Below are 27500 nucleotides of genomic sequence, written 5' to 3' on the forward strand. Positions count from 1 at the left end.
TCAATCTTGCTCTTGAATAAGTCTGGAAAGTGAGTTACGTCAAGGATAAGGACGGTTGGGAATTGACCTACTGCATCACAGCCTTCAACACCAACACACTGTAGATGAATACAGAGAGAATTCAAATCAAAATCCATTGCAGAAATGTAGAAATGTGCAGACAATCTTTTTGCCTGGTCTGAAAATGTACAATTTGTAGTTTAACATTTAAGGGATAAAACACACAAACATTTTAGTTTTGAAGTTGAGAACCTGTTTCCTATTAGCGTTGCTCTGAATGTGTACATTTCCAGGCCACTCCAGACTCGTCCAGTGTCATTATCGTTGTTCCCTGATCATATTTCCCACATCCTGTCTGTAGAACACACACACTCACATATTCACTCTGCCTCTGTCTCATAAACACACAGAGACACATACACGCTCATATTCTCTCACTTTCTTTTCGTGTGTTTGCATATTACCTTTTTTGCATCCTATCAGTGTGCGCCAGGCACGTGCCGTCCGTGCTGTGAGGTCTGTCTAGCACCTTGGTTCACATGGTTACGTGTTTTGTCTGTGGCACCTGCCGTGGTGCAGTCCGGTTTGTCTGGCATCCTGGTGCTGTGTGGTTTATGTGGCATGATGGCCAGTTTTGCCTGTGGCATCCGTCATTGTGTGTGTGTGTGTGTGTGTGTTTGTGTGTGTGTGTGTTTGTGTGTGTGTGTGTGTGTGTGTGTGTGTGTGTGTGTGTGTGTGTGTGTATGAGAGAGAGAGAGAGAGAGAGAGAGAGAGAGAGAGAGAGAGAGAGAGGGGTTGGTGGGGGTGGGTGAGAGAGAGTGAGTGAGCAAATGAGAGTGGGTGAATGAGAGTGAGAGTGAGAAAGTGGTGTGGTGCTGCTCTGCTCTGCTCTGCTCTGCTGCCCCTGTCTCTGCTGTAATTGCTGCTAATCACCCCGTGGAGGTCAGAGAGGTGGCCACATGCACCAGCACACTAGCAGACGGGACTTGATGCAATACCACTGCTGCCATAACCTCCACACACACGCAGGACTCCATCATGCCATCACTCAGTAATAATAATAATAATAATAATAATAATAATGATAATAATAATAATAATAATAATAATAATAATAATAATAATAATAATAATAATAATAATAATAATAATAATAATAATGCATGTAATATTTCAATAATTATTTTTATTTTTGTTATTATTTGCTATAGTATATCACTGTGTTAATCTAATGTACTGTAGACCATTCCTGTTTGTTTTCTTTCTTCATGTCTGCTATCTTGCCCTTTGGATATAATAATAATAAATACATACTGTAATTAAATACGCTTTATAAATAAAGAGGTGTCGAGCTCTCAAGGGGCTCTCACGAGGCCTCACTTTGCTGTCTGGCTGGGAAAAACAAAACTCGAGTGAGTACACAGAGTACACACGCCAAGTTGTAAACGAAGCTGCTGTGCGTACGTGTATAGTGAGCCCTGGAAATAAAATCGTACCCAAATAAGCCAAGCCAGCGATGGGAAGCAGGCAGCGTGTTCTGTGCTGTGGATTGCGGATTTGTGACATCAACAGCAGTGCTGGTATTCTGGGCTGGCGGAAGGGATATATTTAAAAACCAGACGGCACAGCGAGGTAGTATGTTGGGGCGTGGGAGAGCCGGCCAGCAGTGGTCGCGTCACGGTTGATGCTATCCAGCCGCATTGCACACACTGAGAACCATCTCAGACAGTGTGATTCAGAGATTATTAGGCCTTCTAAAAACTCATCTTTTGCTGGCTGGCTACTGCAGGACAGGTGCATGAAAAATGGCTTTGCATGAAAGCTAAACACGATTAAGGTAGGGGATGGGGGAAAGAAAAGACAGTTAATGTCATTTATTTATTCATTCAACACTTGAACTCAACGAGATGCTTCAGAGCCTCAGGCAGGCTATATCTTATGATCTACAGTAGGCCTATGTAGCTCCTGCAGGATGGAAGCTGTTCTACTGAAATGGGCTGCTTCGACGAAATGACCTACCAGCAGCCGGTGGCGTACACCCCAGGTTTAGAGAGTGATAACACTGAAACATAGGCCTACTGTATTTGCTCCTGCCAACCTGATAAGTCAGCTGATCCTCCAGCCAGGTTGATGAGCTTATTAGGGAAGTCATCTGCATTATGCTGCGGTCACACTGCCGGCGTTGAAAGAGCTAAAACACTGCTGACTCCTTCCTGGAAAGCACAGGTCAGGGGCATTGAACGAGGCAAAAGATTCAACCTGAAGCGTTCGACCAAGAATCTCGACCAACCGAAGCTCGTGTTTAGAAAAATGGGAACATTCCATTGGCAGACGGCTGCCGCCGCCGAGCTCAGTACATATTTTTAGGTGAAGTTCAATTGACGCTCTCGGCTTTTGACGCTTTTGACTCTAGACACGCTTTGCGGCTTTTAACGCTTCTGCCGCCTGCTCTCCCATACAAAGTCAATTACTTCCGCATCTTTCCATGGGTTCAACGCTGGCGGTGTGACCGCGCGGTTAGAAGCACAGAAAGAAGGAATATCTTTATGAATGCAGTGTGTCCACCCCTGCTGTAAACACAGCCCTAACCCAACCCTTAACCGTAACCCTAACCCTAACCAGGGTTGCCAGATGAGACTGAAGATTTCCAGCCCAAAAAAATGCTCAAAACCCACCTTGAAGTACTAAATTCTGCCCAATTTGAACAATATTCTATTGATTTCTATGGATATATATCAGCCCAAATGCAATTTTTACCCTTTTTTAAACCTGCAGACGGCCATCCAAAGCAGCTCAATTGATCGGGGAAACTGCCTAATCTGGCAACGCTCACCCTAACCCCTGATCTCGGAACAGTTCATAGCTCAGCTCAACAGATAGCTACGCCATATCAACAGGTCACGCTCCTCCATCCATTCATTTGGCTCCAATCGCAGGTCAGGAAGAGCATACTACAAATACACTCAACCAGACACTTTATTAGGCACACCTGTTATGTCCAACTTCTCTTTCACGTCAATTTCCAATCAGCCAATCCTATGGGGCCAACTCAATGCATTTAGATACATAAACATGATCAAGATAATATGCTTCAGTTCTCACCAAAGACAGTACAGAACGAGAGGAATTAATGGCGTCATAAAGGTGTAGTACGGCCATGGAAGCCATGCCGAAGTCACTTTCTTCTTCTGCTGTCCGTACTGGTGGCATGGCTGGTGGTAAAGTGCAATGCCCCACCGCCGAGGCTGGAGTGTGGAACAGGTCCTGGGACACCGTGAATTTTTGACATCTGTCAGTAATTGTCCCCCACAATTAATGCTGACTGACAGATGCAGTTACTTTGACCACAAACTCAACATTAACAACTGGGCATCCACTTTGAAAGGGAGCCGGAAGTCACAACCACTTGCACCCACAATGAAATTCCAATTCCTCATCTGCCTATGCACACCGGAGTCACTTTTCCATCCACCATGGCGCCACCGGTGTTTTCCGTACTACACTGTTGCGCCAATACATTTTCCATGGTGTGACTGTTCTTATCCAATCTACTTTATCAGAGTGGGGTGGAAAGGTGATTTCAGTGACTTTGTACATGGCATCAGGGGTGTAGGGGCCGCGGTGCGCGGGGGTACGCAGTCCACCCACTTCTCCTGAAGTGAGATTTAAAAAAAAAATCTCCTGCCCATGTTTGAATACAAAAAGGAATGAGCACATACATAGAAGTATTGCAGATGACTGACCAAACAGATGAAAACGGAGAAGCAATGATGGTAGATTAAGGACAGTTGGGGGGGGTTTGACATAAGTTGCCTAATTATTTGATCACGTTCAAAATTGCGTACCCCCAATTTAAAAATCCCCACTACACCACTGCATGGCATGGATGTTGTGGCATGCTGCCAGATGGGCTGAGTATTTCAGGAACTTCTGATCTACTGGGATATTCATGCACGTCTCTAGGGTTTACAGAGAATGGTCTGAAAACTGACAAAATATCCAGTAAGTGACAGTTCTGTGGGCAAGAATGCCTTGTTGATGCCAGAGGTCTGATAGAAAGGCAAAAGTAGGCCCTGCCGTGGCCAAACAGTAGGGCACTCGTCTACTATGCGGCTGACCTGGGTTCGATTCCCGGCCCGGGTCGTTTGCCGGCCCTTCCCCGTCTCTCTCTACCCACTCGCTTCCTGTCACCACCTTGACTGTCCTATCATAAATAAAGTCAAAAAGGCAAAAGTAACTCAAATAACCGCTCATTACAACCGAGGTATGCAATAGCGTTGAATCATGAGGCAGATGGGCCACAGCAGAAGACCACCCTGGGTACCACTACTATGAGTTAAAAACAGGAAACTTAGGCAACCATTTGTATAGGCTCACCAAAATTGAACAATTGAAGGTTGGAAAAACATTGACTGTTCTGATGAGTCTCAATTTCTGCTGCGACACTTGGATGGTAGGGTCAGAATTTGGCTTCAACAAACGTGAACACATCTTGTCTTGTCTCAATGGGTCAGACTGCTGCGGCTGCTGGTGTAATGGTGTGGGGGGTATTTTTTTCTTGGCACTTGGTTGGTACCAGTTGAGCATAGCTGCATTGCCACAGCCTACCTGAATGTATATGCTGACCATGTACATCCCTTTATGACCACAGTGTACCCATGGCTGGATTGGCCATTAGGCATACAGGGCATTTGCCTGGTGGACTGTTGATGATTTTGGCCTGATCGTCCCTCAAAGCAATGGTATCAGTCCCCATGCCGCTACAGCTGACCTCTCCGAGTCGGATTTAAATATTCATTTTGGCTGTTGTGGTTAAAATAGCGCATACTAAAAAATGTTGTCACAGGCTTCATTGTCTCTCTCAATGCCTGGTGAACCGGTCTTGGCTGAAAATGGCCGGCCTGATTTTTTTTGTCCCAGCCCAGCCCTGAGTGTACCCATATACCCATGTACCTAATAAAGTGGCCGGCCAGTGTGGGTGTGGGGAGAGGGACGAGAGCACCACATTCCTCTGTATGGAGGAGGCTGTGTATCAGGAGGACAAAGACGCCCTGAAGGTCTATACACACATCCACAGTCATCCCTCTTTGAATTCAGGCCAGCTACAATACAGAGGAGGGCCCTAAGACCCACTACAGTGTGCACAGTGCATTCAACTAGTTTGTCCTTGGCAGCATTTATAAAAAACGACACATTTCCAACAAAAAGGCCTTGAGCGAATTTCCCTTATGGTGAGGGGAAAAAAAGCTAGTTTCAGCAGTGGAAAGACGCTTAACAACAAGCGGCTTGAAGAACAAGCATTATTTTGTACCTTCCTCCTTGTACAGTGCCCCAAATGTCACACCTCAACTCACCAACAATGCCTGAGCCTGCACGAGAGATGAAATGTGTGCAATATAACCCCCATCTTCAGCGCCTCAGATACCACTGTTCATTTTCAGAAAGGAAAGCTACAATACCTAGCATCAGGGCCGTCGTTAGGTCTATTTTAGGGGGGCTTTAGCCCCCCCTACATTAGTATTAGCCCCCCCTTAAACGATTTTGCAAATTTTTACATTTTTACAAAAACAAATGCAGTAAAGCACTGAATATGAACCACCAAGAAGGCAAGTTAATCTGAATACAAGTTCATGGTTGCTTATTTATTGTTTAATGCCACTTATATCCTACTGCACAGCAATAAAAGCAGGGTGCACAGCAATATGTTATGCGGGGGGGAAACAGGTAGGATTGTGCTTTGTGACTTAACACCTCGAGAAAAGTGTAATTACTTACACGGATGAAATCTTCAGACCCAAAGTACCAATTTTCACTCACAATCCCGTGTAATTAATCAATTTGACATTGTCTTTAAATTATAGTTGAGCTTTAATATTTGTCTTAACAGTTTGAAAACACACATGAACTGATCAAAATAGTAATGGAGTAAAAATGACCAAATATCTGCCGGGGATGCATAGTTTTCCAAGTAAGGAACTTGTTTGAATGAATCTCTTCCTGACCACTGCTTCTCCTGGAGACGCGTAGTTAATAACTCCTTAAGTTCCTAGTCCTTGTGTAAATTATGCTCTCTGCTTTTTTATCTAATCATTTTAACTTCCGTACATAATATTCATCAGTTGAAACATTTTGAAATGTTTTGTTTAGCTTACATATAAGGAATGTTCATTAAAATGTGAATAAAAAAATAAAAATCACTGTAACTAGTGTTTAAAAATCGGTATGGTGCTCTTAAAATAATTGTTCAAGTAGACGCTTTTGCACACCTCTGTAGGCGGGCAGGTGTGTAGGATATTATCGCAGTGGGGTTGTCATTCAAGTGTAAAGAAATCCTGAATACTGTCCATTCCACCAACAAACTTTAATACAACATGAAGAAGGTCGGATGACCGAAACAATGTATTAAAGTTTGTTGGTGGAATGGACAGTGTGCAGGATTTCTTTGCTCTTAAAATAATGAATTCATAGACAAAACCTTAGCAGGTGAGTTGAAAAAATGCGTGCGCATTTTCTTCCTCTGGGGCTAAGCCCCCCCTGTCTCTCAAACCTAGTGACGGGCCTGCCTAGCATGTCCCGTTGTGTGTAGTATGAGCAACAGCACAAAGGCAAAGCAGCAATGGCTGTATGGCCATGTGACCTTGACATATGAACTGTCCTCAATTATGAGATGGCATGGCAACAAGAGGGACCCAGAGCAGAGCGTGGGTGATGGAGGACCTCCAGATATTACATGTCTGCTTGTGACTCTAGGCATGAAAACAAAAAAGGCGTATTTTATCAGCAAGGGGGTTTTCTCCAGCTGATAGTCTAATAATGTCTTCAGCCTCCAGGGGGCTACCAAGCAGGGGGTTGGAGTGACAGCATGTTTTTGTTTTGCACTGTATGAGGGATAATAATTGGCAGGCAAACTATGATATACTGCGCAGGTTCTTATGAAATTAGATATTGTTATGGTGTGACTAGATACAGTGCATTTTCACGTTTTGTTTGTTTGTGCATATGCATGCAATGTAACAAAGGACCACCAGCCCACCTGAGACTCAGCCTTGACTGGAATCGGCCTCAGAATAAAAACCCCAAAGTATGAAATGCTGTACAGCATAATTATTCTGACACTACACTGTAGCAGGAGGAGCAGGGCTCTAAATTAACACCAACCAACCTGCCAAATGCTGGTGAAATTTCAGTTTGGCGGATAGAAAAGACTAACTTACCAGCCACTTTGACCCTATTGGTGAGTGTGTGTTTGGCTAGCAAGATTAACATCTACTAGCCATTTTGGCTGGTGATTAAAAAAATTATTTAGAATTAATTTAATTAATTTAAAAAGTTAATTTAGAGCCCTGAGGAGGAGTATCAGTATTGTTTCAGCATATCAGTGTTTTTGCATGCAGTCCATTACATTGCATTACACTTAGCTGACGCTTTTATCCAAAGCAACATCTATTTAAATACAGGGTATTGGTTACAGTCCCTGGAACAATGTGGGGTTAGGTGCCTTACTTAAGAGCCCTATCTCACGCCTTTCGTAAAGTCTTCACGAAAATAATATATTAATTTTCGTGGTGCATTCACGTTATTGCCCGCCTTTCGTAAAGTCTTCACGAAAATAATAGATTAATTTTCACACTGCCTATTCACTTGAATTGCCCCACTGCTGCTATGGTTATCCAAACGTCTGCAGGGGCGGGGAGGGGGTGCTGACAGAACAGTGCTGATACACTCGGGACTCACTAATTCGACGCCCTTTCGGTACTTACGCCTTATGTCCCCTAAACCTAAACCTAAACCTAAACCTAACCCTAACCTTAACCCTACTTAACCCTAAACCTAACCTTAACCCTAACCTTAACCCTAACCTTGACCCTAAACCTAACCCTAAATTGCTTGTTTGAAATGTTTGATTACCATGTGACGGTAGGCTACCGAAAGGGCATCAAACTAGTGGGTCGCTAGGCAACAGTCGGGCAATTCAAGTGAATAGGCAGCGTGAAAATTAATCTATTATTTTCGTGAAGACTTTACAAAAGGCGGGCAATAACGTGAATGCACCACGAAAATTAATCTATTTTTTTCGTGAATACGCGAAATGAGTGAGATACGGTTGTGTTTAAGGCCACTTCATCCATGGCTGGAGGTGTAGGGAGAGGTAAGGGTGGGATTCAAACTTGCAACCCTGCTCTGATCTTAAGACTACCTCCCTGACCCTTAGGCCACGGCTGTCCACGGCTGTCCAACTCAACACAGGGCCAGCCCTCACCCTGGCCTGAGTGTAGTACAGTACATGCTATACTGTAAGTAAGTATGAATTCCAGAATCGCACCATTTCCCTTGACGGTTCTCTACTGCAGTGGTGTGCAAACTGTGGTAGGTGCACCACTGGCGGTACTTGGAAGATTTTTTTTTTGTGCATTGATTTGAAGGCTGATCAAGTTGTTGCAGTTGAAAATGTCTCTTTGGTCTCACATTTTGTAATATTGAACTGTATGAATCTGAAAACATAATGCAGAATAATACTAGGCAAGCAAGACATTTAAAAACTTAAAACTTGGACTGAATGTGACCGTAGCTGTTGATGCCATTATGAACCTCTCCAGTATTGACTGGCAAAAGTGAATATGGAAGGCCTTTACTGCGATATTCTAATGTTGGTTGTCAAGGTGGTACTTGGAGAGCTCAACATTTTCTCAGGTGGTACTTCACACAAAAAGTTTGAGACCCACTGCTCTACTGCACTCCTTATTAACGTCTGAGTTCTAGAATAGCACCATTTCCCTGGATGGCTTCCCACTCCTTGTTAATTTGCTGGAGATGGTCCTAATGGGTTGCATTAGTTGAGGGAACTACCGGTAGGAAGGAGTGGTCCTGAACTCACAGTGCTTGGAATGAAGTCTCCTCCACAGGAGACTCCTCTCTCTCCCCTTTCTGGGGACAGCAGTGCCAATGTGAGAAAGCGTTCCGCTGGTTAAGGACGGTTACACGGATGTGTCCACGGTGAATACAGTGTGTAATTGAGTTAAGGGGCTTCAATTTAATTAAAGGAATCTAATTAAAGGATGTTTTTCTTCGATGGAGCAGCTTCGCCAAACACTTCCAGTAGTCCTCAGTCTCAGAATAGAAGTCTCCTCCTCAGCGAATGATTTGCAGTAAATGAACCAGCCCCATGCTGGAGCCAATAAGCATCGTGCTCCACATGTGTAAACATGCGTCGGGTCTAATGATTGTCTGTGGAAGAGGACGGTGATCTGGAGATCACTAATTACCTGTCCCCCCACCCCACCAGAGGGGGTTGGGCTAGGTATTGCAATGACTCTGTCTGTCTGTCTGTCTGTCTGTCTGTCTGTCTGTCTGTCTGTCTGTCTGTCTGTCTGTCTGTCTGTCTGTCTGTCTTTCTGTTTGTCTGTCTGTGTTTGTCCCCCCACAATGTTTTGGGTCCTCTACAGGGGGCGCCAAACACACACAACATCATGTCACTGATTCTTGAGAAAGTGGCTAAAACAGGTTGTAATCTTGAAAGAAAAAAACGAAGTGAATTACAAAATAATATGGTATATCCTCGTAGACAAAGGTCTTGGCTTTTCAGAAATGCACAAGGCCAATCTCCCCATTTTGATTTTTTTCCCAGAAATCAGGTTTTTCTCAGATCATACCTTGTTTTTTGTCAACACCGTCAGAGACAATTAAAAGCAATAAAAAGTGTATTGATTTGGTTGCATATGTATCTGGAGTTTTTAAGTGATTCTGTGTGTTTTTTTGGCTCACACATACGCCTTTAAATGTTGAAAATTCACTTTCATTCTATTTTAATACTGCTTCATGTGTTCTAATTTAAAAATATGTGCTGTCAGACAATGCTTACTTAATGCCTAAATAGATCAAACATTTTTTTGTAATTTCACAAATATTCGTGTAGGCTTAAATTTGCTATTACTTTGATAATTCAACAACTCCAAAGGAAAATTTTGTAAGGACATTCATTTAAAATGTCCAAAACTCCTTCTTACGGTGGTGACTTAAGAACTGACGGTGGTGACAGTAATCTGAAGGTGGTGAAAGTGACCTAATTATTACCTACATTTAGCAAAATAAATAGCCCTCTCAAGTCAATGACATCTAGTATAAACATGTTTGTGCATGTGTTTTTTCTTCATTTGTTAGATACTCTAGGAAGTAGGCCTAGATTGTTGAAAATGTGGCATAAACAGGTTTTAAGTTGTTCAAATCCAAAATATAGAGGTGTATTATCATAGATGAGGGTCTTGGCTGTGCAGTGAATTTATTGGCCAAGCTCCCCATGTTTTACATTTTTCATAAAATGGGCTCTTTCTTGGTTTTGTCACCAGCGTCAGACAGAATTAGAAGTAAAAAAACATGTTTACTGTATTTAAGTGAATTACTTTTACAATTCAACATAATTGTAGATACTTATTGGAAGCATATTCTTAAAACTTGTAAAACATGTAAAACACATGCTTTTTTGTGAACTACATCAGATGTCACCACCGTCAGGTTTTGTGACAAAAAACCCTCCAAATGCACCTCAGTGGAGGCTAGAGTATAAGTTTGGGTCACAATTATTACTAACATGTCTGGTAATGTTTCATTAACCAGCACAATTTAGTAAAATATGGAACAAGATGATGAGCGGAACAAAATCTGACGGTGGTGACATCTGACGGTGTGAGACAAAAAACACTCTTTTACATATTATGCATTTTTTTGCTCACATAAGCCACTTCGTTTTCGCTCTGTTTCTTACAGGCTTCATGCCGCTTATGAAAAAGCATATATAATTAACATTAATGTAACATAATACTATTAAAATCCCCGACGGTGTTGACAGTTTATGGTTGGGACAGTACCCGTGTCCAAACAAATTAACAAATTGAGGAGAAATTAGTAAACTTACAGGAGCTTCAGTGATGGTGAAGTAGGCAGTAGAGCTAAAGGTTTGAAAAGGGGTCCGAAGTAATGACAATGACCTTATGCATACCTGATTTTATTGTCTTTTTAAAAAAATCTGACGGTGGTGACTAATATGCTGGACAAACTTTGAGCAATCAGAAAATAGTAGTAAATATTGCTTTACACGCACTATGCGCATATCTGCAGAACCACTTCAATATGGACTTTCACATCATGGTGATATTATTCAATAATATCAGTGATTTTTACATTTGAAGTCAATTGAAATGATGATGTCTGTCCTTGGGACAGCTGTTTTTACAGGGTGTGGGCAGGTTTATGAAAAGTAATACAATTACACTTAAATATTTCAAACGACTGTACATTTGTGAAACAGACCCCTGGGTCTTTACCTGGATTCATTTTGTTCATGAAAATATTGTTTATTTCCAACAGAATTGGCAGTTTATTGCTGAGACTTTCTCAAGAATCAGTGATGTGCATCTAGCACTGACCAGGGGCCCGGTTGCTACCTCTGGTTGCTCTTGTTGTTAACTGTTCTGAGGCATCAATCATACAGTAGTCTCTTTATGCAGCTGGGCTCGCCGGCCGCTCATTCCTAAAAAGACTCAACTTCATCATAACAACGCTATGACATTACAGAGAGCCTTAACCCTGCCTTAACCACGTTTTTTTGTGGAAGATGAGGATGATTTTGACGTCATTCACTTTGTTCATGAGGCATGGTAATCCTAGAAGACTCTTGCATCAGGAGGCACAGTGGTGTACTGAGGTAATCCACCATACCATGCAGTATATGGGCACTGGGTCCAGCCTGGGTCGTGTGTCTACCGTGTCTCTTTCTTGTTTTCAGTCTACTGGCCTTTCTAATAAAGGCACACAAAGGGCATGAAACAGAAAGCCTATGCATCTCAACTGTCAGTCACAACACTGATAATAACCTTATCAAACAGTGGTGAGACCACTGCTTTGCCCCTTAGGTCTTACTATCCAGTAATAGCTCACATCAATATTACCGCTCCAAGAACGGCTATAACTATTATCCATTTTGTCTGGGCTGGAATTACCCATGTGTGGGTGTCATGGGGCTCTTTGTGAAGCTCTATCCCATTTGAAGGTCAAGGTGAATAGGTGGACTACTCCCACTGTAAACTACTCTGGGCATCAATCAAGTAAGAACACACACCCGCCCTTTCCATGACACATCAATCGCCTAACACGCACGCACGCGCACACGCACACGCACACGCACACGCACACGCACACGCACACGCACACGCACACGCACACACATACACACGTACACACAGCGCACTCATGCATGTACACTTACACACATGCATGCACAAATGCACAAACGCATGCATGCACACATGCACACACACACAAGCATGCAGACAGATAGACAGACACACACATACAAACACAAGCATGCAGGCAGACAGACACACACACACACACAAGCATGCAGACAGACAGACAGACAGACACACACACACACACAAGAATGCAGACAGACAGACACACACACACTCACACACACACACACAAGCATGCAGACATACAGACAGACAGACAAGCATGCAGACAGACAGACAGGCAGGCACACACACACATGCACACACACAAGCATGCAGACAGACAGACAGGCACACACACACACATACACAGACACACACACACACACACACACACATACAGACAGACAGACAGACAGACAGACAGACACAAGCATACCGACAGACAGACAGACAGACAGACAGACAGGCAGACACACACGCACACACACACGCACACGCACACACATACACACGTACACACAGCGCACTCATGCATGTACACTTACACACATGCATGCACAAATGCACAAACGCATGCATGCACACATGCACACACACATGCATGCACGTAAACACACACAAACACACCACCATGAAGAAACACACATGCGTGTGCATGCACACATGCACACACACACAAACATGCAGACAGACAGACAGACACACACACACACAAGAATGCAGACAGACAGACAGGCAGGCACACACACACAAGCATGCAGACAGACAGACAGGCAGGCACACACACACACACATACACAAGCATGCAGACAGACAGACAGGCACACACACACACATACACAGACACACACACAAGCATACAGACAGACAGACAGACAGACAGACAGACAGACAGACACACACACACACACACAAGCATGCAAACAGACAGACAGACAGACAGGCACACACACACACACAAACACACAAACATACACACAAGCACACACACACAAGCATGCAGACAGACAGACAGACAGACAGACAGACACAAACATACCGACAGACAGACAGACATACAGACAGACAGACAGACAGACACAAGCACGCGCGCGCTCACACACACACACACACACACACAAACAAGTGTTGCGGTTTCTGTGGCACCCAGAGACACCGTCCTTGATTAGCTGCAATGGCGTCACCATACATAACAGATGGGCAACTTTAAACTGGCACCTCTCCGGGGCCTGGCCAGCTGCCACGATCAGCTTGTGCCATGCCTATCCATGGCCTGGGGCCATCGCGCCCGCTACTGAGGAGAGGAGGCGCTGACCTATATTGACTTGACAGCCAACACCCGACAGGGTGAGGGGAGAGAGGGAGATGAGAAAATAAATGACAATCTTTAAGGGTCATCATCATCATCATGCAACATGGTGGAGAAAGACGACTGAGCTCCCAAAAAAAGTGACAAGAGAACCAACAGTGCACAGTGTGACCTGGTAGTGATTCAATCCTCAATGACAAACCTTTAAAATGGATAAAGAGTGGTACTAAAAGAAAAAAAGAAATGAATGTAGTTTGCAGCTAATCGTTTTAATAAAATGCCTACACTGGCAGTTAGATATTTAGTGCTACTGAGGGTCCAGTGTCCTATTCAATTCGCAGAATTTAATTCGGTATGTGTAGCTAAAGCATGGTGTAAAACGGTAGCAGTATCTAAAGTTGCATGCACACAGCACTGAAAGAGTGCTGCTCCTCGAAGCCGCTTCAAGGTCATTCGAAACAGCCAGTGTGGTGGCTTCAAGTTAGGTTGTGTGGCTTGGTAGCACAGAATGATTCCTGCTGTGCTCTCTCCGACCTACGCTGTGCGTTACCATGCGTCCTGAGTCTGACATGGTAAGCCCATGTCAGGTTGTCGCTTGTATAAGCAATCTATGTGACATTTATGAGCAATATGGGGATTATGTGGTGTCTGCCATGTGATAAAATAGCCTCGGTCTGAGCCTTCATAACAAGCAGCATCATACAAGACGCTTCCACACACAGCAACATTATTTAAGATGAATGTGCGTCTCCACTCACTCACCCTTGCATATTTAGACGAGTAGGGGTCCTCGAAGAGCGCCCAGACCGTCTTCTGCCATCGACTCCAACGCCCGGCTCTGCTCTCGGGTGAGTCCTGAGCAAGCCTGCGGGTCATTTCCACCCCCTCGTCTCCATCAGCCGCCTCCGGGGCGAGGGTGTCCTCCTCGGGTTCTCTGTGGTGAGGGTCGAGGCCGGCTCCACCAAAGCTTTCCAACGCCTCCTCGGCCTCCCTGTGCTGCCGGTAGGTCATCCAGCAACATGGTTCTACGTCCGTCTCATCAATGCCCCAGAAAGCCAACTCTTCCTCGTACAGAGGTCCGCACACATCCGCCGGGCAGTGGAGCTTCCCGGTTCGGTAGTAGTTGAGGATGTGGGAGAAGACGCCCGGGTGGCGGTCGAAGAAGAACTCCCCGACCTGGGCGTCATAGTCGAAGTTCTCGTGCGCATCTGGCTCGGCTAACCAGGAAAGACGCGTGCCGGGCAGCGTGCGCAGGGTCCCGCGGTAGGTCTGGTGTTTGATCCCTCCCACGTTAATCACTACGCGATCCTTCTCGTCACTATGGCCCATCGCGACCCTTAGGCATGTCCCCACTCCGCTCCGGCCATCTCAACTCTCCCTGGAGGCTACACACACACACACACACACAGCTGCAACCTACCTGTGCAACATGTGCATAGAGAGAAAAAAAAACACCAACCTGTCTTCCAATGGAACTGAATGTCCTCAAGCTATCCAAACGATTGAATGGGAAAATATAAAATCCTTCAGTATAAAAATAGTTTTATTTTCGATAGGGTATATCAATATAAGTAGGTGTTCCTTTTGTTCCCAAAAAAAGCAAGAATTTGTTATTTCCCAAAGAATTCAATACACACAGAAGCACAGAGACAAAAGCCCAGAACGCAGCCGACGTTTTTCCATAAATGAATGCCTCAAAAGGCCGAATAATCCCGTCGAGTGAACCCAAAATACGCGTCCTGGCAGTGAAGTCAATCCACGGTTGTGACACCCTGTGTTGTTTTCCAAGGAGTCATTCCCGGCGAGATGTCATACTGAGAAAGGTAACTGGAGTGGTGCTGAACGGACAGCGCCAGTTCCCCGAAGAGCCATAATCAAACCAAGTCACCTTCCTGTATTGTCAAATGGCTCTCCCCCTCCCTCTCTCTTCCTCGCGCGCTCTCTCGCTCTCCCTGGTTCCAAGTGGAAGTATCTTTTTGTTCATAAACACACATGCAGTCACTATTAGCTCCTTACCATCGACCCCGTGACTGCCAATTACCTCACCCCCTCATGCGCTACGTTGGATCATTGGTGTCTCCTGTCATCCATCGGAGATGGGTTGCCTACGTCTTGATCGCCAAAACAATAGGCAGCGTGTGAAGTCACGTAAATCCTATATGCGGGGGTCAATGACGACTGGCGGCTGTTCCGTTCCCTCCAATGTCACTTAAAGGCATTGCAGGCGGAAGCAACAGGGTGATCCGTGTAAAAAACAATTCAGACGCGGGAACCTAATGTAGTCTGCGAATATTTTGCTGCTGCCTTCAGGTGCCAGGTAACGTGAATGTCGGCTGGAAGGCTGTTGCTGCCTGGGCGACTGTGTGGCGGCGAATTGGGTTTAAAGGGCTCCGCCTCGAAAGGAGAAGGTGTGTACGTGCCGCGCACGGTCCCACGGCTCATTATCAGCTGGTCCCCACGAGATATGCAGCTCGACCCCTCGTGCTCCTCCGATTTTTGAGGCTTTGCGTGGGGGGCGAGGGATATTTCATATCATTTGTAATTGAATATTTAGACTCAGACTCAAAGGTCAAGGAAATATCAGGTCGTCCTTGTTGGGCGAGGAGTGTCGTCATCTTCAACGTGGTGCATGTCAAAACAATGCATGAGAAATCCAGGCTAACAGTTTGATTGTCAAAAACCAGACAAAACAACATTACATACTCCTGCAAATATCAGGCTATGTCCATCCGTATCCAAAAGGCGAAACTTAACTGAAAGTAAATTTGGACGGATTCGTGAGGGGAACCACAACACAGCAATACTGCCAACAGAGAGCGCTCTTCACTTGTGAGACACCAACATATCTGGACGCTGATTTTCCTCTGATTTGGAATGTGTAGAACTAGATTCTTTGAGAATGTATCAAACGTGTGCGCATACGTAAAAGTTAGGCTTTTAGATTTCTTCAGTTTTGTGAGTTCAGTTTTTTTCCCGAGGGGGAAAAAACGCTTAAAGATATCCTCCCCTGGTTCATGCCATTTCTTTTTCACAGATCATTTTCATTTGTCAAAATACTAGATCGAATATTGTAATTGCTTTTGCATTAGGCCCTACTTTGATTTTTATTATTATTATTATTTCCTCCTTGTTACATCATCACATCACAACACAAAACCACTTCAGAAACTCAATGAGTTTTCCTTCTACATTTCTATAGGTTCCTGTTGAAGAATCTTGCATTCTCAAGTTAAATGCCATCCGATCCTTGGCTCTGAAGTGCTCCGCTTTTCAGAAGCAAAGAGAAAAGCCTTCTGATCGCCTCGCTGCTCTCCTTTGGCCGCATCACTTGGTGGGCTGGCTCTCGGTCCCGGCTTTCAGTCTTAATTGAAGGCTGTGGCTGCGCTCCCGGCCCCGCTCTGCTTAAACAGTCAGGAGACTCTCCTCTTTTCAGACAGACCTAGACGCCTCCTTTCTGGATGTGAGCCTCTGACACTCCTCTCTACGCACACTCGACAGCACAACTTCTGCCGGAGGAGCACAGCCATCATCATCATCACCAGCATCACTACCATCATCATCATCGTCACCCCCATCAGTGCATCAACTTTATAGTTTGAAACTCTAGGATACGAAGTGTAAAATCAAAGAGCAATGGCTGTCACGGGGTGCTCACAATGTATCAAATACATGCTCTTCTTCTTCAATTTCGTGTTCTGGGTGAGTATGTGTTTGAGTCAGTAGGACGATCGTCTGAAAATAGTTTAAATCTCAAGAAATAGATAAGCCCAACGGTGCGTTAAAATGACAATCATTGGAATGTGGATATCTCTGGCAGGAATTTCTCTCAGTCTGCGGTTCTTCTGAATTTTGGCAATATCTGCTTTCTCCAGTGCGCCTAGGTCTAGCTGCATGCGCAACAAGTGGATTTATTCAACAGGTCATTACTTACTACCCTTCCAATCAGTTTCATTCCTGCTTGTACGACTTTTTTTTTCATACCAAGGCACAAAACATCCACAGTCAAGATGATTTACAGGGCAGTTTAATTTAGGAGGCAGTGCGTTTGTAAACACGGAGTAGAGCATTTCGTTTTTCTCTCTGGTGGAGCGCAGTACAGGAACAAACACATGTCATGCGGCATGGGATGAATGTGGGTGTTTTGCTGGCCTTGAGTGCCTCAGTATCCGTACTTAAAAACAAGCACTACGAATGTGCAGATGTACAGCTGTGCAGATACCCTGCGTGAGACTTCTTCAGAGCCACTAAGTTAGTATTCATAGGCCTACGTGTGTGTGTGTGTGCATGTGTGTGTGTGAGAGAGAGAGAGAGAGAGAGAGAGAGAGAGAGAGAGAGAGAGAGAGAGAGAGAGAGAGAGAGAGAGAGAGAGGTGTCCTGGCCATGTGTGTGTGTGTGTGTGTGTGTGTGTGTGTCGGGTTTGGAGGAATTGGGTGCTCCCTTCACAATGTGGGCAGTGGTCTGTGTTTTATTTAAAGTCATGCTGTAATTGAGGCATTCTGCTGGAGCTGGAGAGAGAGAGAGAGAGAGAGAGAGAGAGAGAGAGAGAGAGAGAGAGAGAGAGAGAGAGAGAGAGAGAGAGAGAGAGAGGTGGAATGAGCAAGAACAGGAGCCCTGGACATTGGGGCTGCAGTGCACCAGAACACAGTCAACCCTGTTTACTCACAAACAGCATATTACACGGGTGCCCAAAATGTTTTAAAGTGAGGGTCAAATACAGAAATGTAAACAAAGCTAGTGTGCTAGGACTCTGCTAAGCACACAGAGTTTAGCTCAATAATTGAATAATTTATACTGTGCCGACCATATTCAATTATTTTTTCAGAATCTACTGTGGATGATTAAAAACTGGACTGCGGGCCACATATGGCCCCCTGGCTGCACTTTGGACATGTATAGCGCATTAACATGCCTATTGAAATGAAGAAGATTAGTATAACATTTAATGTTTTAAGGCATGGCCCCTGTTATGAAGTTGCTGTTATCAGAATGGTAACGACCAAGTCGAAATGCATTTTTACACAATTGTTTTTCTATATAATGGTTATTCAGTCACTGTATTTGCCATCCGCACTTACTTCTGTCAACTGAATGAAGACACTATAACTAGGCCTAATTGTGGAAGTACTGATAGGACTAAAAAATCCCAGTTCACAGGCCTGCACGGCAGAAAATGCCATGTTAATTCAAAACTTAGAGAGTAGATATTACATGTTCTAGATTGTATTAGGTACCAGAGTTGAATTGACACAGTCGTTTTTTCTGTATAATATGAATCAGTTACCTTTGGCATGATCATGTTTTTTTCTGTGATGTTTGAAAGCTGATTTGGGCGCATGATCTGAACATTACTGTGGAATGGTGTGTCTTTTGGCAGTGGATAGGATTTTCAGAGGCAACTTCCCTTGAAATGACAGTCAGGTTGTGCAAGGCATAGGGCTGAGAGACATGTGTATCCTGCTTTACCATCCTACACCAGAAATATGGAGGAGTGCTTGGTTCCTGTTGTTACTTTCAGCAAGGCCACACTGTACACACACCAAAAAAAATCTTAAGCAAGCAATAGGATATTTTTTGTTGAAGCGCAGACATTCGAGACTTGTTCCGCAGCGTTAACACAGCCTTAAGCTTGACTTTCTTCTTGCTGTGCGAATGGTGCAAAGTCAAAGTTGCAAGCTGTGCGTTTGAATTGGACAGTAAAAACCTGCGGCACAGCAGGACCCTGCACGAGAGAGAAGGAGAGAGAGAGAAAGAGACAGAGAGAGAGAGAGAGAGACAGAGAGAGAGAGAGAGAGAGAGAGACAGAGAGAGAGAGAGAGAGAGAGAGAGAGAGAGAGCCAAAACCATTAAAGTACAAAAATACCTCTCTGTGTTGATCTGGTGCGTCACTGCGTGTGCAGTACTGTTGGACAGCCGGCCACATGCCCTGTGTTGTTTGGATTGGGTGGCCCTGTGCTGTGCAGCTAGCCAGACCTCACCTGCCTGCAGTGTATATGTATGCAGCTGGTGGATCACCTTAGTAGACCTCCGGGCCTCTCTCTACTGGGTACTGCAGAAAGTGGCTGTCCACAATACTCCAATGTTGTTGAAATCAGAGTTGTATGAAATAGAAGTACAAGTAGTCTTAAAATGTAGTTACAACACTAGTGGTATGCTATTACATGTTTTCAACTTCTGTAATTACATACTACTATGTAATTATATCTGTAAGAGTACTTCTGCTTCTACTTTAAACAAAGGTTGAAATCAAGTTGTTCCCCCTCCTTCCCCTTAGCGCAGAGCCTATGTTATAACCTTACTGTCACCAAAATTGTAATGGCTGTCTTAATCTGTAAGTTAAGGCTCTCTGTAATGTGATAGAAATGGTGTTGTGATGTTGTATTTTCAGCAAATAGTAAATTGGCCGGCATGGCGACCCCATCTGCACAAAGAGGCTTACAAAAAAAGTCTAGACCAGAGATGATTTGAGCACCCAAATACTTTTTTTTTTTTACTATTATTGTGTTGCAAACATAATGACTAATATTTCAATGCAAAAAAAAAGTATTTGAGTGCTCCAGTCATCTCTGGCCTAGTCTTTTTTTGTTGGAATTTTTTAGCATGTTATAATACTAACACACTCATTTTAACTAAAAGATGTTACTAAGAAGACATCCTTCATGCTTCGTTTCATACTGCATCCCTAGCCTTACCAATCCCTTCCTCCATCCATGGCTGCAATGCCCTTGAGCAAGGAACCAATCCCCACACTGCTTCAGGGACTGTATCCAATACCCTGTAATATCTGTAATATCTGTAAGTCGCTTTGGATAAAAGCATCAGGTAATGTAATGATAACCGAAGAGCATGCTCTGATTGTCCACCGTCCAACTTTACACAGTACATTTTGCAGTCAGAATTTTAAAAAAAAACGTTTAGAGAGTTTAATTTCGTATTCTTCTCGTTGACCCACATTCTTCTAGTTGTTTAATAGCTTACCCCGAAAGAGCACAGACATTATGTTTAGGCTTAAAATTGGGTGCGGAAAGGATAAGGCTGAGGTAATATGACAATAGACTCTTCAACAGTCGCTTCCATTTATACCAGCCGGACATTGTAAAACAATGCAAGGTTAAGTGGATTGACACAGAGCTGATGAAGATCTCATGTGATTTAGTTTCATTTTCCTTTTCATACTCTATATACAGTATGTCAAGTACAACCCATGCCGTCACCATAGAGTCACCACTGTAACGTTTCCTGCAATTAGGAAATGCGCTTTCCTACATGGCATTTATGCTCCTTTCACACTGAAATAACACATTAGAGGATTAAACTGATTTGGTACAATGAAAATCATACAATACAATACAATACCATGCAATGATACAAATAGTTACATTTCTTGTTCTTTTCCACTGAGACCCATATTGTGGATATGGTTGTAATAAGGACCTAGTAGGCACTTGATTTATCTTAATGTAGGCTATGTCTATAACTCACTGATACAGACAGGAATTACGTAGGCATGTATTAGTGGCTAACATGTGAACCCTAAACATAAAGTGTTACCCAATAAGCAATACAAAATGTTTAAACAGCATACAGTTTAACAATTACAACTGTAATTTCTTAGACCTGAAGGCCTTGATGAGACACTGATTCAGAGATGGCCATGCCGCATATGCTGCACAGTTGCGATGATGGACCTTGCCAGTGCAATGGTAGCCTATAGCAGTGTTTCCCAACCTTTTTTGTCTTGTGTACCCCCAAGCCTTCTTGTTGTGCCATGAGTACCCCCTAAGTCAAGTTCTATACCGCTTTCTCTATCCCAATGTAACTGAGCTACATGTATTTGATAAAATTACATGATGTTTCCAAGTACCCCCTGCAGTGTGCTCGCGTACCCCTAGTGGTACACGTACCCCTGGTTGGGAAACACTGGCCTATAGGAAAGCCCACTTGTGACGGAGGTGTTCCCACGCAGTTCGTCCCCCTCTGGAACGCTAACTCACCACCTCTTCAACGCATCGGTTTGGCAATGGGAGACATATGAGACCGCTGAGCTAAAGGGTCGATCTGCTAGCTCAATGCTACCGCACTGTATTGAGGCTTTGGGAGGAATGTTTAGTAACGTTCCACGTCACACTCTGCTAGTTGGCCTCCGTTGCACTCTCCCCCTAAACCTCACTCCCATCCGGGTCAACGGCACCACAGTGATGGAGGTGGGCCCGCACAGTTCGCCCCCCTCTGGGCCGCGAACTCACCATCTCGTCAATGCATCGGTTCGCCAATGAGAGTCACAATGCGAGACCGCTGAGCTAAAGAGCCGGTCCGATAGCCCAATGCTACGGCACTGTATTGAGGCTTCAGGAGGGAGGTTTGCGAACGTTCCACGCCACACTGCTAGTTGGCCTCCGTTACACACTCACTTGCCCGCCTGCCCAACCGCCCACCCTCCTGCCCGCTCGCCCGCCCGTCTACTCCTCTGCTAGCTTCCTCCATTAGTGTCTCCCTGTCTGGCATGATTAATAGTCTGGACTTCCCTTCTCCCGCCAGCTAGCCATTTGGTTTCGCTCCCCCACCCACACTTCACTACACTGGATCGCTCCGTATAATCTGTGAGAATGGGACATTTATCTATCAGAAGGGGGCATTTATACTCTTTGTACTTCTCCTTCTCCTCCTTCTTCTCCTTCTACCTCTCCCTCTTACCGCCACCACACGCAGATGTGAGTTTGGTGAGTGGGGGATGGCTGGAGACGTCACAACTAGAACTAAACTCTTTTAGATGATTGAGAATCTTCACAGGTCTTATGGGGGATGTGTTGTCTTTATGTTATGGACCTTTGGCTCTTTGACCTCAGTGTGCGTGTGTGTGTGTGTGTGTGTGTGTGTGTGTGTGTGTGCGTGTGTGTGTGTGTGTGTGTGCGTGTGTGTGTGTGCGTGTGTGTGTGTGCGTGTGTGTGTGTGTGTGTGTGTGTGTGTGTGTGCGCGTGCGTGCGTGCATGTGTGCGTGCATGCGTATGTGTCTAGGAGCTCCTCCTACTGTTTTAATGTGTGTCTTTCCAGTGTTCATGACACCCCTGTAGTAGCAGTAATCTGTAGTGCTGTTGTCTGTAGTGCTGTAGTCTGTAGTCTGTAGTGCTGTAGTCTGTAGTCTGTAGTCTGTAGTCTGTAGTCTGTAGTGCTGTAGTCTGTAGTCTGTAGTCTGTAGTCTGTAGTCTGTAGTCTGTAGTGCTGTGGTGCTGTAGTGATGTAGTCTGTAGTCTGTAGTGCTGTAGTCTGTAGTGCTGTAGTCTGTAGTCTGTAGTCTGTAGTGCTGTAGTCTGTAGTGCTGTAGTCTGTAGTCTGTAGTCTGTAGTCTGTAGAGCTGTAGTGCTGTTGTCTATGCTGCTGTTTTCCACATGTGGCCACTGCTCATCTCACCCCTGACCTTTGACCCCGGTGGACACATATCAGCCACATCCTGTTTAACACTCCCACACCTTGTTTGGCTACACTTTGATAAAAAGGTGTGTATGTGTGTATGTGTGTGTGTGTGCGTGTGTGCGTGTGCGTGTGTGCGTGTGTGTGTGTGTGTGTGTGTGTGTGTGTGTGTGTGTGTGTGTGTGTGTGTGTGTGTGTGTGTGTGTGTGTGTGTGTGTTTGCCTGTCGGTGTCGGTGCATATATTTTGTTGGGGTTTGTTTTTGATGAGAGGATGGACCTCAGAGGACTCGAGGGGTACAGCAGGTCTGTCTGTCAGCGATCTGAAACAATAGATTTACTATGAGCTAAAATGAGGGCCACTTTGATTCTGACTCGGAGACCAGATTAACCCATTGATGCCTGATGTTTCGTTGTGCAACATTGGCCCTGGCGCCTGGAGCTGCATTACGCAACATTCAGGCTCATGAGATTTGAGACAACTTTATTAAAAATCTCTGTTTGTTTGAGATGAATGAACACATTCTAATGAAAGTTGAGGGTCTTAGTGTTTAAATGCAACTTAGTGCACATTTTTATGTGCTCCAGAAGCTGAGATATTTAGGTTTTTATAGGCTGAGGGCAGCTTTTCTTAAAAAGGGTCAGGCATTCAGCACCTTTTTTTGCAGGTGCCTTAGGCGTCAATGAGTTAAAGGGGAGCCGAGTTGATAAAGGGCCGACGGGACTTCCTCTCTTCCTGTTTTGATGAATCTCTAAGAATAAACACTTTGAAATGGTTGTGCAATCATACACAAGACTTGATAGCAATCTGATATTAATACGAAAGCCATGATTGGAACGGATGACATGGTGCTGAAATGCTCAAAAGTATATTTTGCATTTATTTTATGTGAACATAATTGTGTTCATTTAATTAAATTTGAATTGACCTGAAGCTTTCAGTTAGTAGCTACGTGTGCCCAGAAGGCACAGTATGACTCAATGTATTGCTTTTCAAGCTAGTTTTATGCACATGCATTTCAGCTCCCCCGCTGAGTGTGTTTCATAGGAAGACATAACTATAAAAAGGGTGCAAAGCCCTGTTTCCTTCCTGTCATGACCAGGTCTCCACACTTGACATGCTGTGCTGCTGTAGTAAGGTCTCTGTTTCCTGTGCCCCCCCCCCCCCCCCCACGTCCATTTCCCCCTTCAACCCATGCTCTACCCCCCCACCAACCTTACCCCCTTCACAACCATGCTATACCCCCCCATCTCCCTTACCCCCTTCACCGCCATGCTACAACCCCCCCCCCCCCCCCACCTACCTTACCCCCTTCACCCCATGCTACAACTCCCACCCCCCCCCCCCTCCTACCTTACCCCCCGTCCCCACCGCTTCATCCCTCAGCTGGCAGGAGGCGTGATTCTGGGTGTGGCCCTGTGGCTTCGTCATGACAACCAGACGAGTACTCTTCTCATGATCCAGTTTCAGGACCAGCAGGCGCCCAACACGTTCTACATCAGTGAGTAAACAAACAAACAAACAAACAAACACACTCCGTAGCCATGAAGTAAACAAGCGTAGTATACTTTGTAAATAACAAAACAAAATACACTCCATATGCGTATGTAAGTAAACAATGAAACAAGCACTTTCTACATCAACGAGTAAACATAGATGCACATTCTACCTCAGTAAATAAACAAACACATTCTACAGTACATGAGTATGCAAACATACTCTAAAAAGCACATACTGTTTACCCAACATCATCTCGTCTGCACACACACACACACACACACACACACACACACACACACACACACACACACACACACACACACACACACACACACACACACACACACACACACACACACACACACACACACAGTAAACAAATGAAATAATACTCAGCCTCAGTGATCTGAACATATCGAATGTAATGTACAGTAAAGACAAACACATTGATAAACAACAATTACATAACATTATGAAGTGAAAAGTGAGAAAGAGAAAGAGGAAAATGTACATTCTACTGAAGTCCTGCCACTTCCACGGAGGGCAGGAAGGGAAGGGAAGAGTGCCCAGAATATGTGCCAGGAAACCTGCGCAGCGCAGGCCAACGTTCAGGTCCTCAGGTCCTTCAGGGTGGGCGTGGCTCTCGCTTGCGCCTTGTAGAAGTGTGTGCGTGCGTGCGTGCATGCCTGCATGCGTGTGTGTGTATGTGTGTGTGTGTGTGTGTGTGTGTGTGTGTGTGTGTGTGTGTGTGTGTGCGCGCGTGTGTTTGTGTGATGGCCGGTGAGTTTTCTCATGAATGGGTGCCTACAAATAGCCGTGACGGCGTGACCTCTACCACACCAAGAGCACAGTCGACAGGAAACAGGAAGTGAATAGAGATGCCAGTGGACAGCGCACTAAGCTACTAAGGGTTGTCACGCTCCCACAGTTCAGCTTGCCCTGTGTGTGTGTGTGTGTGTGTGTGTGTGTGTGTGTGTGTGTGTGTGTGTGTGTGCACGCGCGCGCGAGCACGACTGTCCATACACGTGTGTGTGTGTGTGTCTGTGTCTGTGTGTGTTTCTTCAGAGCCATAGGCCTAATCTGACCCCATGGGCCACCAGTCTCTCCTCTTGATGGATGGGAGAGAGAGTTCAGCCTCTCACCTCGGCCCTTCTTGTGCTTCTTGACCCTATGGTCACGCATGGGGAGGGGAGGAGAGAGGAGAGGAGAGGAGAGGAGAGGAGAGGAGAGGAGAGGAGAGGACAGGAGGGGAGAGGAGAGGAGAGGAGAGGAGAGGAGAGGAGAGGAGAGGAGAGGAGGGGAGAGGAGAGGAGAGGAGAGGGGAGGGGAGGGGAGGGGAGGGGAGAGGAGAGGAGAGGAGGGGATAGGGGAGAGGAGAGGAGAGGAGAGGAGAGGAGAGGAGGAGAGGAGAGGAGGGGAGAGAAGATGAGGAGAGGAGATGAGGAGAAGAGATGAGAGGAGTGAAGAGGAGAGGAGAGGAGAGGAGAGGAGAGGAGAGGAGAGAAGAGAAGAGGAGAGCAGAGGAAAGTGGAGGAGGAGAGGAGAGGAGAGGAGAGGAGAGGAGAGGAGAGGAGAGGAGAGGAGGAGAGGAGAGGAGAGGAGAGGAGAGGAGAGGAAGAGCATATCTACATTTGTTCTTCTGAGCATTTAGTTGACGTGAGCAACACGACCCACAGTAACACATATTAATGTGCGTTCCTTAGACACATTATTGCATTCTCCACAGCAACACAAGTATCTTCTACAATGACGATGCATTTCACATGTCTTGCTACGCATCGACATCAGTGGTGGCCGAAGCATAGCAATTAGTTGCCTCATGGTGGCTGTGCATGCTTTAGTGTGCATAGACTACTGTATTAGCCCCCTTATTCTGATATCTATTTTAGACATTTGTAATTAAGTAGCTGACTACTAGACAGAAATATGACAACTGATATCACAGCAAGATAGCAGCAAAAATGCGTAAGCCACTTGCCATACACCTCCCAGACAGAAAAGCCTGCCATTCACTCAGAATCTTCAAAAGCTCCTTGCACAACTTTGCACTAACCCCCCTCTCTACTGCCTTCCAGCCTTTCAGAGTCAGCTTGTGTACATACACACACTCACACACACACACTAACACACACACACACAGCGCACAGACACCCTCAAAACCCTTGAGAGATGTCAGAGGCAGGTGTCTCTCTTCTTTTCAAGCATCTCCGGTGTTCATAAAACAGTTGTCTCCAGCAGTGCAGGTGGCGTCTTGGTGGCCTCCTAATATCCCCACTCAGATCCCAAGTGTGTTGGGCATTGCATTGCATTTTTGTGTTGGGCATTGCATTGCATTGAATTGCATTGCAAAATGCATTTTATAGGTTTAAAAAGTATGTTCTCAAAATATTTGAATGGCAAAAATTCACACATACTAGGATACAGGATGTCTGAACAACCATTTCCAAAAATAACATGCAAAAGTTCAAATATACATTCACATAAATATAATATAATATAATATAATATAATATAATATAATATAATATAATATAATATAATATAATATAATATAATATAATAGGTAGGGGTGCAGGAAACGGTAGCAAGTTTTCCTTTTCATGTCCATGGCCAATGACAGCTTTGATCATTAGACCCAGGACAAAATCACCCGAAAGGGCCCCCCTCTGTATTGCCATTAGAGACAACACAAAACAAAACCTGCACACATTAGCAAAATCAGTCGCTGGCTTACATTCAACTTTGGCTGACTTTATCAGACGAATAAAGAACATTTCACGAGAAGTGTGAAAAAGTGTTTTGGGTTTTTTTTTTTTTTTTTGGGGGGGGGGGGGTTATCAGACATAGGTATATCAGACTGGTGAAACAGAGACAGCGAGTTGGGAGAGAGAGACGGGGAAGGGCCGGCAAAGGACCCGGCTATGAATCGAACCCGGGTCGACCACATAATAGACAAGTGCCCTGCCATTAGCGCCATGGTAGCCTGAAGAAAGTGTTTGTATTATTGTCTAAACTTACAATTTATTCGGCCCTGATTTGAAAAGAAAAAAAAATTAACCG

General features: G+C 44.9%; 2 protein-coding genes across 3 annotated transcripts in view; one reads left to right on the top strand and one right to left on the bottom strand.

Annotated features, from left to right (window-relative positions):
* The window catches only part of kcnc1b (potassium voltage-gated channel, Shaw-related subfamily, member 1b), a 46678-nt gene extending 30820 nt beyond the window's left edge, over positions 1-15858 (bottom strand). For both annotated transcript variants that reach the window (XM_063197148.1, XM_063197147.1), the window contains exon 1: positions 14299-15858. In XM_063197148.1, coding sequence (XP_063053218.1) covers positions 14299-14865 — 567 coding nt within the window. In that variant the 5' untranslated portion in view covers positions 14866-15858. The remainder of the gene's footprint in view (positions 1-14298) is intronic.
* Positions 15859-16972: 1114 nt separating this feature from the next.
* Positions 16973-27500, top strand: part of LOC134446820 (CD81 antigen-like) — a 22682-nt gene continuing 12154 nt past the window's right edge. The window contains exons 1-2 of the mRNA XM_063196112.1: positions 16973-17235; positions 24327-24441. Coding sequence (XP_063052182.1) covers positions 17170-17235; positions 24327-24441 — 181 coding nt within the window. The 5' untranslated portion in view covers positions 16973-17169. The remainder of the gene's footprint in view (positions 17236-24326; positions 24442-27500) is intronic.

This window comes from Engraulis encrasicolus, chromosome 4 (genome assembly GCF_034702125.1).
Source record: "Engraulis encrasicolus isolate BLACKSEA-1 chromosome 4, IST_EnEncr_1.0, whole genome shotgun sequence".
Taxonomy (NCBI): domain Eukaryota; kingdom Metazoa; phylum Chordata; class Actinopteri; order Clupeiformes; family Engraulidae; genus Engraulis; species Engraulis encrasicolus.